The sequence below is a fragment of the Myotis nattereri genome (assembly GCF_964212035.1).
Source record: "Myotis nattereri genome assembly, chromosome: 12".
NCBI lineage: Eukaryota > Metazoa > Chordata > Mammalia > Chiroptera > Vespertilionidae > Myotis > Myotis nattereri.
In genome coordinates, this window is record NC_138087.1 from 50,689 (window position 1) to 66,321 (window position 15,633).

The 15,633-nt window shown below is 42.2% G+C and overlaps 1 protein-coding gene across 1 annotated transcript; it reads right to left on the reverse strand.

Moving 5' to 3' along the window:
- Positions 1–889: 889 nt before the first annotated feature.
- On the reverse strand, positions 890–9,432 carry LOC308527515 (nucleotide sugar transporter SLC35B4-like). The gene is made up of 7 exons (XM_081102842.1): positions 9,399–9,432; positions 8,461–8,542; positions 8,225–8,285; positions 6,622–6,731; positions 4,794–4,811; positions 2,657–2,732; positions 890–1,827 (listed from the first exon to the last, which is right to left on the reverse strand). The coding sequence occupies exons 2-7, from the start codon at positions 8,476–8,478 to the stop codon at positions 1,802–1,804; spliced, it is 309 nt and encodes a 102-aa protein (XP_080958968.1). The 5' UTR covers positions 8,479–8,542; positions 9,399–9,432; the 3' UTR covers positions 890–1,801.
- Between the last annotated feature and the right edge of the window lie 6,201 nt (positions 9,433–15,633).

Consider the following 15,633-nt stretch of genomic DNA (forward strand, 5'->3'; position numbering starts at 1 on the left):
AACTCTGGATTGGTGTGTAGGGGGCAGGGCTGTGCATGCTTGCTATGCACCCCTTCCTGCTGGAGCTGGTTACAGGAGGGGTGACTGGGATGCACTACTGTGGTCTTGCAGGTTGGCCAGAGCACTTGGGTAGAGTTCTCACCAATGCTACCCAAGTGTAAGGAGAATGCAAACGATGGTGCTCACCAGCTACTCCGATTCCTGGTGGGTTCCCTGATTCTGAAAAGCTCCTGTAGTTCCCATCTTCTCCAAGTGGCCTCTCTCTCTCTTCTTTGTTGTACAAAAGCTGCTCAGTTCTCTCTTAAAGACAACTACTCAAAATATAGATGTGCATTCAGTGTGTTCATGGGAGAGGCAAGCTCAGTGTCCTCTTGTGCTGCCATCTTGGACCTGCCCAAATTCGGGCTACTTTGGGGAAGTCACTAATCTCAGGCCCCACCATAGAATAGCTCTAGGTATTAGAATATACATATTCCACCATGAGTGAACCCAGGGGACCCATAAAGCCACATGTTGATTTACGAACATAATCTGCGTCCGGGGGGGGGGGGGGGGGGCTTTGTGTGCAAAAAGGGAGTACCTGGTAAGTTTAACCACCTACAGAAGAGCATCTACTTCTGTGAGGTCAATTAATGTCCAAGGCTAAGTGAAGAAAGAGGAAATGAAAGAACTCAGACTTTCATGCTTTTGTCTCAAAATTATCACACTTACCTACACACACCACACTGACATGGTTCCTCTGTCTCAAAATTATACCATGGGAGAAAAACCAGGTTAGTAAAGGGAATGGCACCTTCCTACATGTAATGAAACACATACAACACCCCCCCCCCCACCACACACACATACAAATACCCATCAAGAACATTAAGACACCTTATAGAAAAATAAGAAAAACTTTCCATTTTAGTTGTGATTTGACCTGAATTTATACACCATACTTTACTCCCTTGCCTATGACTCTATCAGAATCGCCAGGCAGAGTTCAACCTTCTTGCTTAAGAAGCCTTTCAGAGGCTGAACCTGCACAACTGCAAAGGGTTCCCACCAGCCCTGCTCCACTGTCACCAGGGCTCAGCTCAGAGGCCACAGCCTCGTCCCCACGCCCCAGAGGAAGCCAGCCCCGTCCCCAGTGTCTCACTGCACTGGATCCTCAGTTGTTCCTGACAATGATGCCGGGAACATCTGGCTGGTGGAAAAGTGGAAGGTGACAGACCAAAGCATGAGGACACGAGATCATGGTTGCTATGGCAGAGCATCATCAGAACAACAAAATGGATAGCCTTGTGCAAGACCATGGATATAAAATGAGTAGCTCTGGGACTCAATAAACAAGTACAGTACTGTATATTTTGGTAAACAAATGGCTGTTCAATGGATAACTATTCTTTTTTCTAATTCAGGGTTGAGAGGTTTCTGTTCAGAGTCTACACGTGTTGGTCTGTAAAGCCATGTGAAATCTGAGAAGTCCCCTCCTCTGAGGATTCTCTGGTACGTGGTGGTTCAGTGCTGGGGGTAATTCTCATTAACAAAAGAGAAATGGCAGCCAGACCTTAGCCAGACCCTGGTCTCCCAGGCAGGCCTCAGTTCTTCTTGTCCTTCTGAGGCTGGCTTCTTGTGATCCCCAGGTTGTTCCACACCTCTGTGTACATGAGGGTCCCAATGAAGACAAACAAGGTGCCCAGCCAGTGCCACACAGTGAAAGGGTTCTGGAAGTACAAGATGGAGATGATGAGGCTCACAAACTTACGTAGAGTCACAACGAGTGTGACAGCGAGGGAGGTGCATTCTGTGGTGAGAATCAAGACACCCCAAATGCACACGTACCTGGAGAGAGAGGGTTAAGGTAGTTTTCTGACTACTGAGAGATCAGCTGGGGAGCACTTTCTGGCATGGCTCTTGGCTCAAATGTTCATATTCTAAGAACCAGAAAACTCAGGGTTGGCTATGGCGGCCCTGAGGCTCCTTGGTAGAACATTCTGCAGATTCCTGTCCTGCCATTCTAATTGTGGGTCCCAACTCAGACTGCCTAAAACCTCTCATTATTCTTATTCTGGATTCTTCCCACAGTTTACAGTGAAGGTCCCACCCAAGGAATGACAGAGGTTAACACTCTCAGTAAAGGTCATCACACCTACCTCTCGTTGATCTGGTCCCCAGTCCTTCCACCCCTTCTCCAAAAAAGAAATCTGTAAGGCAAATCTATGAGGTGACATGAAAGGAATGAAGTCAATCTCGTCTGTTCCAAAGACTTCACAGTTTTTATAATGGACTTAAGGTCGTTCGAAAGAAGCATTATTTTAGTTTTAATTCACTTGGAATTTCTTTCAGAATTTTGTGGCAGCCTGTGAAATGTCCCAGGTACTGGAAGACTCCAGGTAGAAATCACAGAGCATGCATGTCAAATACTAATTCTCAATCACCCACTGACTTCTGCCCCTGCACCCGAGCACCTCCTTCACAGTGCCCTGTGCCCTGCTGACCGCGGCACCCACTGGCATCTCTTTGGCCCTCCACAGGGAGCTCAGTGGATGGGCCTTTCTCCTCCTACTGCAGGACAGATCAAAGCAGAAATGAAACTCATGTCACTGAGCTGTCAGGGAATAGACAATCCCATGCCAAAGACGACCATGCGGCAGAGGAGTGCGAAGGATACTGAGTGATGACATTCGTGAGGAGGTAGAACCACATGATGGGCATTGCCACACCAACAACCGGAACTTGATATAATTCTGCAAAGATTAAGAGGGGAGATAGTTGTATTCCTTTTAACAGCTAAAGTGTTCATCTTTTTGAACAAACAGAACATAATAGAGATAACGATGTTATTTCCCTTACAATTAGATTTGGACCAAACACCACTTTACTTGCCCTTGATTCCAGGCTATATCAGCCTCAAGAGTCCTTGTATTGCTTTCTTAAAACAAATGAGAATTCATCTTAAGTTTAAAATAAACTTTTTACCATTCACCTAAACAGGACTCCACTTTACAGAGAAAGGCTGTGAATCACAGAGAAGTTCAAATGATATGGTCTTAACAACTCAACACAGAGAAAAGACAACCAGTAACTAAACGCCATTTGGAAATACTGTCAATCCTACTAGTAATCAAATAATTCTAAAATTTACAAATAATATTCTAATCTGGCAAGGTAAAATTGGAATTGGCAGCCATTCAGTTGATGGTAGTATAAATTGATTTTTAAAAAATCAATTTCACAATTCTTATTAAGGGGCCATAAAAGTATTGATACCCATTCTTAGGAAAAACTCTGAATTAATCTAAATGTCCAATGATAGAGCAACGGCTGTGCAAGCAAAGGTGCTTTGACTAGATGAGGCATTTGTATGTACATTCTATTTAAAATATAAGGATTATATATAGTCACACAAAAAACTAAGAATGAAAGTGAAAAAGTATAAATTTTTTCTACACAAGGGTTACAACGATGTAAGAATTTACGTAAATGGTGTCTGGAAGGAAACTGGTAAAATGAAATTAGCTGATGTGTAGAGTGATGGAAGTTATTAAACTTTTCTTCTTTTTAAATACATTCTTATGGTAGTTTTATATAAGAGGTTTGCACAGTGAACATTTGAGAGGAAACAAAATGCCCATGATTAACAAGAATAAGGACATAATAACCCTCTCAGGGTCGCTTCTTTTATATTGCTAACTTGCTTTTGGAGTTTGAAATACACAGCATAACTTAGGAAATTCCAAAGGTGATGCTGAGTTCTGGTTAGGAAAAGGACATTAATTTTCTTTTGCCAAAAAATTAAAAGCCATCTAGATAAAGAGATAACTGTATGTCTAGACTAGTGAGAAATCCCAATAATCTGGTATTCTATTGTCTTTGAAACACTCAGCAAGTATTGAAATGAAAAGAAAGTTAACAAATATTATTACTATTTAATAACTTTAGAGATCCACTGTATCAATTGCTGAGGAAAGAGACAATCAGTATTACCTAAAACATTTAGATGGATATTCGGCTCTCTTAGAAAAATCAAGGATAATAGGTTCCAGATGCTAAAACTCAAGATGAGAAAAAAATGTAAATTTAACTTAGGGATGATTCTGAAAAAGTTAAAGGCAGATTCTAAAAAATAAAAATGTATAAGTACCCAGCTCTGCAACTTTTGGAAGAAGCATTCTAATAATTAAATCAAAATGAATTTGATAGTGTGTTTACTCAAACAACTCTTTGCTATGCGGGGACTGTCAGAAACTCTGAAAACCATGTGTCAAAAATCAGCTGTATGTCAATCACACCTCAATAAAAAAAACTCAAAAATGGGTAATTCAGAGCCTTAAAAACTTAAGTTAACTGGCAATTGATAGCTAATTTATTAGTCACTTTAAAAAGTAAAAGCTAATTAATACTGTAGACTTTTGAGTTAATTTTGCTTATTCCTGCAAGCTCTAACCTGTCACCATTTTTGCTTCCTCTTCCCCAAGGCTCCCATCTCTGCTGTGTGTTAGGACTATTTCTTTGCATTCTTGAAAAGCAAACCTTCCGCATTCAAATGCAAACACACAATTCCAAAGCAAAACAGAAAATTTGAAGATACATATTCTTATTTCTCTTGCAAATCATTGAGAAACACCTGCAAATGCTTTTGCTGCTGCAACTACTGATTAATGGCACTATATTCCAGGAAGGTAGAATGGAGAGGGTTTAAGTGGGCCAGATGACTTGCATAAAAACATCAGTGGTCAAGTCCAGAGTAAAACTGAAACTTGCCTTGGAAGCTCTCAGGCAATTCTCCTGAGTCACCCCAAACTCACCAGACTTATTGAAAAGAGCTGCATGGTCATAAATGTCAGAAGCCAAGAAGATGAAGCCAGGCAGTGGGAAGGGCATGCGAGGGGAAGAAATATTTCACATCAAATGAAATGCAACACACAACAGAATAATGAGCAGTTTTATAAGTTGTTTGACAAGCAATCAAGAAAAGCAAATAGGACTAAGTTAAATGTACCCAGTGCTTCTAACAACCTGACACTGTCTGGCTCAATAAACCCCAAATTACAGTTCTTGTCCTTTTGGAGTTTGTGATGATCATCACACACACACAACAAAAGGGAATACACACAGTCATTGTGTCCAAAGATTTGTTACGTTTTACTAATTTTGAGAATAGTTAAGCAAATGAAATGGATTTCAAAATTATAAAGAACATGGGGCAGGTCCTGGCCGGTGTGGCTCCATGGCCTGAGTACCTCGATTTCCAGTCAAGGGCATGTACCTGGGTTGCGGGTTTGATACCTGCCCCAGTTGGGGCAGGTGCATGAGGCAACCGATGTGTGTCTCTCACATTGATGCCTCTCTCTATATATATATATATCTCTCTCTCTCTCCACCCTCCCCCAACAATCAATGGAAAAAAATATCCTCAAGTGAGGATTAACAACAACAAAAGGAATGTGGAGGCAGAGTTCAGATTGTTTAGAAAAGTAGTAGGAAAAGAGATGGAGAACAATTCAACGTCAGGGAAAATATAAATGACAAGAATGAAAAGAGGTTGAAGAGGAAGAAGAAACAACAGATAAGCAAAGATTAATATACTTGACACCAACCCACCACCACAATAATTGAATAAGGAATCATGGCTAACATTTACTCAGAAGTCATTATGTGCCACTTACTGTTCTAAAAGAAAGATGTGAGCCAAATGGAGTGTGTATTTTTACATTCCCAGGCACGTACTCGAGCTCCAACTAATAAGCCAAACTGCTTGTTTGCAGCTTCAGTACAAAAAGTTGGCAGTGAAGGAATCCCGAGTTACCAAACCTCACCCTGACCTTGAGGGGCTGTGCTTTGGGCATTATCACAACAGGAGAGAGGGAGGAGAAGAGGAGGCCCTAGACCAGTGGTCGGCAAACTCATTAGTCAACAGAGCCAAATAGCAACAGTACAACGATTGAAATTTCTTTTGAGAGCCACATTTTTTAAACGTAAACTATATAGGCAGGTACATTGTTATTAACTTAATTAGGGTCCTCCTAAGGCTTTGGAAGAGCCACACTCAAGGGGCCAAAGAGCCGCATGTGGCTCGCAAGCCGCAGTTTGCCGACCACGGCCCTAGACCAGCAGTTTAAAACAAAGGAATTGAAGTGTATATTACTGCTATTTAAACTCTCCATAAAAACGACTGAAGCCCATCTGAGGGCCTCCTCTCACCTGTCTTCCCAACCCTCTCACAGGCCTGCCTGCACATAGTCCCCTGGACATGCAGTTTTGTAGCTTAGTTTCCTTTTCCAGGTTCCCAGATTGGTCTGAACCGGGGTGCACCTGCAGGAACACTGGGGTGCAGGCTCCTGGTCGGCCTGGTGGCTCCTGGTTAGCAGACATGTTCACGCAGACTGGCCGTGACCACCTGTGTGGAGGGCTGTGGCTCAGAGGCACAGCAGCAGCCTACAAAAGGCACTGCCGTCCGTGGGCCCAAAGCCCTTCACCAGGTGATCAACTGATCCTTCAACTCCATTAGCAGGATGGCATGTTACCAGCAGGATGGTATGTTAGCAGGATGGCATGTTACATTTGAAATCACACATTACAACAACATAATAACGCAGTAATTTCCATCCTCCCCAGGTTCAAGAAATTGCTTACATTATAAAACAAAGCCTCCTTGAAATGTTTCCCAAACTGTTTGTATAGAGTCTCTTGGAAGATGCCCATCCTCATGGACATCAGGAGCGCGAACGTCAGTGCCCCAATACCTACAAAACAAAGGCCGGGTTATAAGACACCTGCACTTGCTACTCTCCAGATATTTTGTTAAAGAACATTTATTATTTAAATGTATTACAAATATTACAAACTAACTGTAGAATATGCACAAAGTTTTAAAAAGAAATAAAAATCAACCATAATATTACCATCCAGTCCTTAATAGTTTTCTACATCTCTCTAAGCCAGGATCATAATGAGTACAGAGTTTTATGTCTTACTTTTTTCATGATCTTTTTCTGGATTTTTCTTCAGGTCATTCATGAAAATTTTTTCAAAAGTATGATGTAATGGCCACACATTACTCTTCTCATGTAGATGTACTTAAGTGTCTTACAATATGAGAATGGTTAGATTACTTCCAATTATTTCTTCATTAAAATCAATGTACATCCATGTATGTAAATCTTTTTAAAATGTTATTTTCTTAGTATACTCTCACAAGTGGAATTACTGAGTCAAAAGTTGTAGACATTTTAAAAACTCAATACATATACTTTTTTCCAGAAAGGCATGTCAATTTATACTGTAAACAGTTTCTGTGAACATGGTTGTCCTATTGCACCCTCAGCAGCAAAGAGAATAATCATTTATTATCTTGCAAATATAATAGATCAAAAATAAAAAGATACTGCATTTTGGATTCAAGTTGCATTTCTTTGATTATTAGACTGGTTCAAAGCTGAACATAAAATTCCTGGACATTAATATTTTCCTCCATAAGTGGTATGTTCAAATCCTTTGCAAATTTCTCCTAACAGAAAGTGTTCTTCCAATAGCTCATGAAGATCTTTCTGTGTTAAGGAATAGCAATCTAAAGAGGGGGGTGGGTCAAGGTTCAAAGCCAAGAAGCACGAATCCAGTTCCTTCCCTGCTATTTCTCTTTCGCCTGGTCAGTCTCAACCTGCTACTGCCAGCACAGAAAGCACTTGCGAGGAGCATCACCTCTGTGTCTCACAACGGGAGGGCCAAGCACTACAGGAATTGTCTCATTACTTCCCCAAAGAGACACAATTCCCGGGAGATTCTGCTGACCAGTCAGGTCTGGGAACACTGCCATGCGGAACAGCTAACTTCTGAAGACAATAAATCTAAGATCTAGCAATGGGTCCCTTGGAGACTTAGCGTCCACTGCTACAACCTGCCCTTCTTAAGAAGTCTGTACTCAGCAGACAGGTCACAGCGAGACGGATGACAGCCAAGCACCCACAGGGCGCCGGGCAGGCAGGCAGGCACTTTTCTTCCTAGATCAGTGGCAACAGAGAAACATGGGTCCATGTCACAGAACACATCACCATGACCTCGCCGTTTCCTTTCTGTCACTTCTTGAACACTGTGGTTCAGACTTATGATCCCAGGTGCCTCTCTCCTGTGGCATCATTTGTTTAGCTAACGCTTCTTGCCAAGAAACATGTCCCTTAGGAGAAAACTCAGCAAACAGAACTGCAGAGGCAATTATCATCATTGTAATTAGCATACTTGCCTAGTAACCAGCATGTAAATGCCTGGAATCCTTCATTCTCACTCAAGCTGGACTGGTAAGTCTAGGGAATAAGAAAAAACACTAGGTACAGAGACCAGAACCACAAGCAATGGGCCTGGACACAAGGGAAATGTTTGCTACCTTTTTCCCTCCCTTCTTTGTATCATTAGTAAGTACCTGGTGCCTGGGCCCCATGGCAAGCAGTGAATATAAATGATTTGTGAACCGATTCTTACCACCTGCTTTGCTGACATGGAAGTGCAAATAAATATCCCCACAGAAACCAGGGCAATGGAAGCATATTTGAATATACTGCATCTGCAGAAATAAGAACAAGAACACATTAGGAAGGCACAGGTACCAATTTCCACAGGATGTTTTCAGTAGATGGTGCCTGAGAGTATAAATCACCAGCAAAGCCCATGTAAGTCTTCATGTGCAAGGATCAGGGTGCCCACTGGTTGCTACACACACCCTTCCTTGGTGTTGCTTAAAATAGTTTCTAAAAGTTTGTGGACCAACAGATGGTTTCATTGGGGGGGGGGGGGGGGGGAAGACCTGACATGACATTCCATTGGTGACAGTCACATAGAACAGTTATGACACTTTTCATTCTATCTTCTTGGCCACTTGGGCTTTATTCGGAATTTTCTTCGTACTAAGCACGATTAGTCCTTCGTTCATTGTGTTGCACTAATGAACACCTTCTCTGACAGCACAACTATGAGCCTGGAAATGCTCCATCCTGGGCTCTCCAATACGGTCACCACCAGCCACATGTGGCTACTGGGCAATTAAACTCTGACCAGTGAGACTGGGAAACTAAATATTTAATTTTAAGTAATTTAAATGTTAAATGTGAATAGTCACATGTGGCTTCTGGTGACCACAAGGGAACTGAAGTTCTCAATCGATTGGCTTCAGAGGTTAGGATGGATCTAAGGATTCAATGATGCTAAGAGCTAATTCTACAGAGAGAACACTGCTGCACAGGTGGGACCCCCTACCTGGTCAGCTGCTTCAGGAATGCACACCATTGCCACAGAGAGAACTCAAACAAAGAAGGCCAGGAGCACGCCCCCTCTAGCAGGAGAAAAGTAATCCACATGCCTAGCCTATAGGTGGGGCCAAGAAGGTGCTTCCTAAACATAAATTATAAAAGCGTATTGTTTACCTTTTCTTCAAAATGATAATCCCTAGGCAATTAGAGAACCCTGTAAAAGGTGACAAGAGGAAGTTTTAGTGCACTAGGGAAAGACAACATACTTCAAGATAAAAATGAACGTCGCCAAGAGGGAAAAATATCTGGGCAGGAGATTAGGATGAATAATTAGTAAGGTCCAGGTGTTCTTATGACGGCAACAAGTATAAGCCATAAAAATCTATCTTGCAAAATAATTACGCCTTTTAAAGATGACAATGAAGATAACAATGATCAATTCTCAATAACTACTCATAGCTGAAGCTTATTACAGGCTTATTTTTGTCAACTTTTCCATCTAATTTATAAGAGCTTTTACTACGTTTCTCCTCCCCCCGCGTTTTGAGGAAAGAAGTTTGTGGAGATCTCTCTCTTCTCTGGAAGGGTGTCTGTCCTTCATCAAGTGCTCATAGAAAGTCTACTATGTGCTCAATGCTGTGAGGGTCATCTTAGTCATTATAATTAGCTTTGGGAAGTGCCTTTAGGAATAACACATTTGATCTCACAAAAATCTCAGACCACACCAAAATGTTACAATTCTAATCCTCACCCGTTTTGTATTCTTCTGCAACCCTAACTATATTTCCCTTGAAGTCTTTTCTGCCCTCCAGGGAAAACTGTTCTTATCTATATACTGAACACAGATCTCTCACCACACATGAGACAAAGAAAAAACCTCTACTGCTTTGAAAGAAGCATGCCTCCAAGAATTTTCCTTTATTTAATTATCGCAAGTCTCCGATTTAAAAAAAAAAATAAGGAAGGAGAAGGGTCTGGTCCTGGCATGTGTTTCTCAATGGTTAGAGTGTGGGCCTGAGCACTAAAGGATTGTGGGTTTGATTCCTGGTCAAGGGCACATACCTGGGTTGCAGGTTCGATCCCCGGCCATGGTCGGGGCACATACAGGGAGGCAACCAACCCGTGTGTCTCTCTCACATCGATGTTTCTCTCTCTCCCTCTGTTCAACTCTCTCTAAAAATCAGTGGAAAAATATCCTCAGGTGAGGATTAACAACACACACACACACACACACACACACACACACACACACAGAAAAGAAATGAAAGAAGGGTCCATTTCATTTACTAGAAATAAATGTAATTTTATGTAAGAAAGAAACAAAAAGTGATGAGAAATGTTAAAGAACATTCATAGGAAGTTTGAATATAAAATCAACCAGATGAAGGAAATTAAAATCTGTTTCTCAGGAAAATGTTAACTTTCCTTTTATCAGTCACCCAGAAGACCTGAGACAGATAAAAGTAAACCATCCACATGCACATTGCTCTCTTTTGGCCTTCTCAGACGACAGTCAGCCTCTGCTCACTGATCTGAGCAGCAGTACTCGCAGGTCTGAACATCATGTGCAGGGGCATGGCGATGTTGAGGTTCAGCTGTTCACCACGCTGACCATGAAGAACACAGTCACCATGACGGCATAGTATCTGAAATGCAGAGGCAACAGCTTACACACAGAATCTACTAGTTCAAGAAAATCAAATAGAGAAGGAAATAAATACCTCTAGTTAAAAGTATTTTGCTTATTTCCTCTTTATTAAAATTGTATCACTATTATAATTTGAGTAGAATAATAAGTACCTATAAAAATACTTCACAAAGCCAAACTAACATGGAAAAAGTTTAAATTATAGAGTATGTTTCAAGAAACACTATTTTAATATGCTTCAAGTATACCTAGCAACTAAAAACTAGGCTTCAAAAAATGTTACCTAATAGCAATAGGTTTTTAAAAGTAAATGGGGAGAGATGACATCAGCATCATGGAAGAGTGAGAAGACTCCATTGTTTCTCCTCTTAAATTTATCTCAAGAAAATTATAACTCAACAAAGATCCCCTGCTCAGCACACAAATACACCTGAAAGATCTATGCATTAGCACATCTGAAGGTGGGCATGTTGAAATGAGTAGGGAAGGTGGGATGGGGGAAGGACAGGAGGGGAGGGGGGACAGGGGAAGGACAGGGACGTGACCACAGATGCAGTTTGGTGCCCATCCTGGCTCCAGCGAGCAAGGAGCACAAGAGTGGGGGAGAAGTCTGGCTGCAGCCCTCACACTACAACCTGGAGGGTCAGAGGGGCAGAAGCAGTTTCCTTCCTAGAAAAGGCATCTCCCTTCCGCCCTCCCCATTAAGGCAAAGCTGGGTATAGAGGTGGCTGGGAAGCCATTAATGTAGGGGTGGAGCAGAGCCATAAGATCTCTACCTCAAATGCACACACAGAGAAACAACCCATCAAATACCATGAACAACAGGGTAACTTGGGAGCACAGAAAGAAAATGAAAAATCTCCAGGAATCAAACTCAAAGGCATGGAAGACTGTGGTTTAAATGACAGAGAATTCAAGACTGCAATTACAAAGAAACTCAACAATATACAAGAAAACTCAGAAAGGCAAGTCAATAAGTTCAGGAATACAATTAATGAGCAAAAGCAGTACTTTACCAAAGAGATTCAAACTATAAGAAACACATTCTGGAGCTGAAGAACTCAATTAAAGAGATAAAGAATGCACTAGAGAGCATTGGAAACAGAGCAGACCAGATGGAAAAAAAAGAATTAGGGAACTTGCCAGGCCAGCATGGCTGAGCAGTTGAGCATCAACCTATGAACCAGGAGGTCACAGTTCAATTCCCGGTCAGAGCACATGACCAGGTTGCAGGCTCGATTCCTAGAGAAGGGTGTGCAGGAGGCAGCCAATCAATGATTCTTTCTCATCATTGATGTTTCTCTCTCTCTCTCCCTCTCCTTTCCTCTCTGAAATCTACAAAAATATATTTTAAAAAAAGAATTAGGGAACTTGAAGAGAGAAACCTAGAAATAACCCGTGAAGAAGAGAGAGAACTGGGAGTTAAAATTTAAAAAATAAGCCAAAAACGGTTTGGCTCAGTGGATAGAGCATCGGCCTGCAGACTGAAGGGTCCTAGGTTCGATTCCGGTCAAGGGCATGTGCCTGGGTTGCGGGCACATCCCCAGTGGGAGATGTGCGGGAGGCAGCTGATCGATGTTTCTCTCTCATCGATGTTTCTGGCTCTCTATCTCTCTCCCTTCCTCTCTGTAAAAAATCAATAAAATATATTTTTTTAAAAAAATTAAAAATATAAGCAATATAAGGATAATAGATATGGTATACCAGAAGGAGAAGAGAGAGAGGAGGGAACAGAGATCCCACTTAAAGAAATAATTGACAAGAACTTCCAAGCCTATGCAAAGAACTAGATGTTAGAATAGAGAAAGCTAACAGAACACCTAATTATATCAATGCAAAAAAACCTTCTCCAAGAATCATTTTATTCAAACTGTCAAAAATTAATGACAAAGAAAAAATTCTTAAGGCAGCCAGGGAACATAAAGATTAACCAACAAAGGAAACTCCATTAGATGATCATCACCAGATTTTTCTGTAACGTTTTCAGTAGCAACACTACAAGAGAGGAGAGAGTGAAAGAAAATATTTAAAATATTGAAAGAGAGGAACCCATCAGCAAAGGATAAGATATTCAGTAAAGTTATCCTTTAGACATTAAGAAGAAATAAAGGCTTTCCAAGACAGACAAAAGCTGAGAAAATTTACCACCAGAAGACTGCACATAAGAAATGTTGAAAGGAGGTCTTCTACTGGAAACAAAAACACAAAAGTACACAAAACGTTGAATAAGATGATTAATAGATAGAAGCAGGAAACTGAAAATCTATTTCAGAGTAGTTTATTAAATAATCTATACTAATAAAAGAGTAATATGCTAATTAGACCAGGAGACCTTCCAGAGACCTTCCAGACGTCCTTCTGGACAAAGCCGGGGGCTTGGCCGGCCTGCAAACGGCCATCAGCCCCTCACCCAGGTTGGTCACGCCCCCCAGCAGAAACCCCCACCCTGAAGAGTGTCTGGGGGGCAGTTGAGGGTGAGCAGGCTGGCAAGCAGAGTAACTCCAAAAATTAACCCCACACAGAGTTTACCTTAAATAAACTGGTTGCTTCAGAATGGCTTAATCAATGGTATCAGGAAAATAAAATACATTTTTAATGAGCACCACATGAGAAACTGGGTGACCAAAACCTATAGGCTGCTCAAGTTCAAAATTAACAGGTTCTCAACCTTCCTAATGCCGCAACCCTTTAATACAGTTCCTCATGTTGTGGTGACCACCAACCATAAAATTATTTTCATTGCTACTTCAGTAATTTTGCTACTGTTATGAATCGTAATGTAAATATCTGATATGCAGGATGTATTTTCATTGTTTGCAACCCACAGGTTGAGAACCACTGGACTAGGAGTTTAGATACCCTGGATTCCAGTTTTGTCTCTGCCACTTACAAGAAGTAAAAGACGATCTAACTTCTTGGGAACTGTTCCATTTTCAGTAAAACAGACATTATAATTCTTGACCTATACTGGACACAGACTGTCCTGAGGGTCAATGGAGATAACGTGTAGACTCAGAAACATGATGGTACATAGCGCCATAAGTAGCATTTTACAGCAGGAGCAGGAGGTCCAGAGAAGCGAAATGATCTGAAAAGGTCACCCAACCTGGGTATGACTGAGCCAAGAATGAAGTTCATAATTTCGAGATTTTTCAGTCCTGAGCCTTTTTCAGGACACCTGGTGCTTTTTCTGTAACAGTTTGCACCCACTGAACATTGCACATTATTACTCAACATTATTTGCATGCCATCCTAGTTTCCCTTTGGTGAAGCCATTCTTTTCTTCCTTTTCTTTTCTTCTTCTCTTTTTTCTTTTCTTTTCTTCTCTCCCCCCCCCCCTCTATTTCTTTCTTTTAGCTAACATTGCATAAGTTTCAGGTGTGCAACATTAAAATTTGACATCTGTGTGTAGTACCTCCTGCTCACCACTGGAAGCTTCCATTTGGCACCCCCATTCTTTTTTCTTTTTTAATTGAATTTATTGGGGTGACACTGGTTAATAAAACCATACAGGTTTCAAGTGTACAACTCAATAAAAACATCACCTGCATCCTGCACTCACCACCCAAAGTCAAGTATATTTCTGTTCCCACTTACCTCTTCTTTGCCCACTTCTACCTCCCAACCCCTCCTTTCCACCTGGCTATCACCATACTGTTGTTCCTGCCTATGTGTCATATATATATTTTTTTTCTTAATCCCTTCACCTTTTTTCACCCAGCCCTCAACTCTCCTCCCCTCTGACAGCTGTCAATCTGTTATGTACCTATGCTTGTGTTGATTATATTCCACATATACCTGAGATCATATGGTATTTGTCTTTCTCTGACTGGCTCATTTGACTTAGCATAATACTCCCCAGGTCCATCCATGCTGTTGCAAAAGGTCAGATTTTCTTCTTTTTTACAGCCAAGTAGTATTCCACTGTATAAATGTACCACAGCTGTTTTTATCCACTCCCCCAGTCTTAATTTAGAAAGTTAGGTCTCAAAATGCATGTCTCCCAATTTAAAGACTAATATCTTAAAGCTAGAAATGCTCTCTTAGGTCAACCAGACGGACCATATACATAAATAAGAACTGATTCACCTACATCACTGAGAGGTAATGTTTGAGCAAAGTCCTCATGGCCATCTGATCTGTAAGGATAGCAAAACAAATGCTTTGGAGGCACTTGAATACACATGGCACTTTCTTTGCAGTGTGTGCAAAACCAGACTGCGTTATAAGTCGGAAAGCTTTGCTGTAGCCAAACGTGGCATTATTACCCGAGAAAAGAGCTAAAGGCACCTTGGGGTCTGCCACAAGCTCCTGCCAACCCGAGGCCATCACGTGAGAAATCTCCCCGGATTCCACCCCCCCGGTGTGTGGAAAGGGGGTGATGTCAGCAACACCCCGAGTGTTTCTGCGAGCGACGCTGTGAAACTATTTGGGGGGACAGCGGGCGGCGCGCAGGATGAAGGAGTGGACTCTCGGGGTTCCAGGAGCGCAGAGCCGCCCCGCGACGCGTGCGGACGCCCCTCCGGCTTTCTCGGTGCCGCCCCGGGAGCCGAGGGGGGCACTCACCTGACCAGGAGCTCCAGGGGGATCACGTTACTGCAGCAGCCGGCGACCACCAGGCCCACGCGGAGAGCGGCGCGGGGAAGGGGAGCGCGCGCGGAGAAAGCGCCCGCCTAGACCACTGCCTCGGCGGGCACAGAACTTCGTCCCTTCGCGGGGCGCCGCTCTGCCCCGGCGCCGCCCAACGCTCCCGGCCGGAGG

What these genes read in the sequence shown, in the direction of transcription:
- LOC308527515 (XM_081102842.1), bottom strand. An exon ending in ATTTACATGCTGGTTACTAG is followed by an intron (nt 6,732 to 8,224) that starts GCAAGTATGCTA and finishes TTTGTTTTGTAG; the next exon opens with GTATTGGGGCACTGACGTTC. An exon ending in CTCACGAATGTCATCACTCA is followed by an intron (nt 1,828 to 2,656) that starts GTATCCTTCGCA and finishes CTCTCTCTCCAG; the next exon opens with GTACGTGTGCATTTGGGGTG.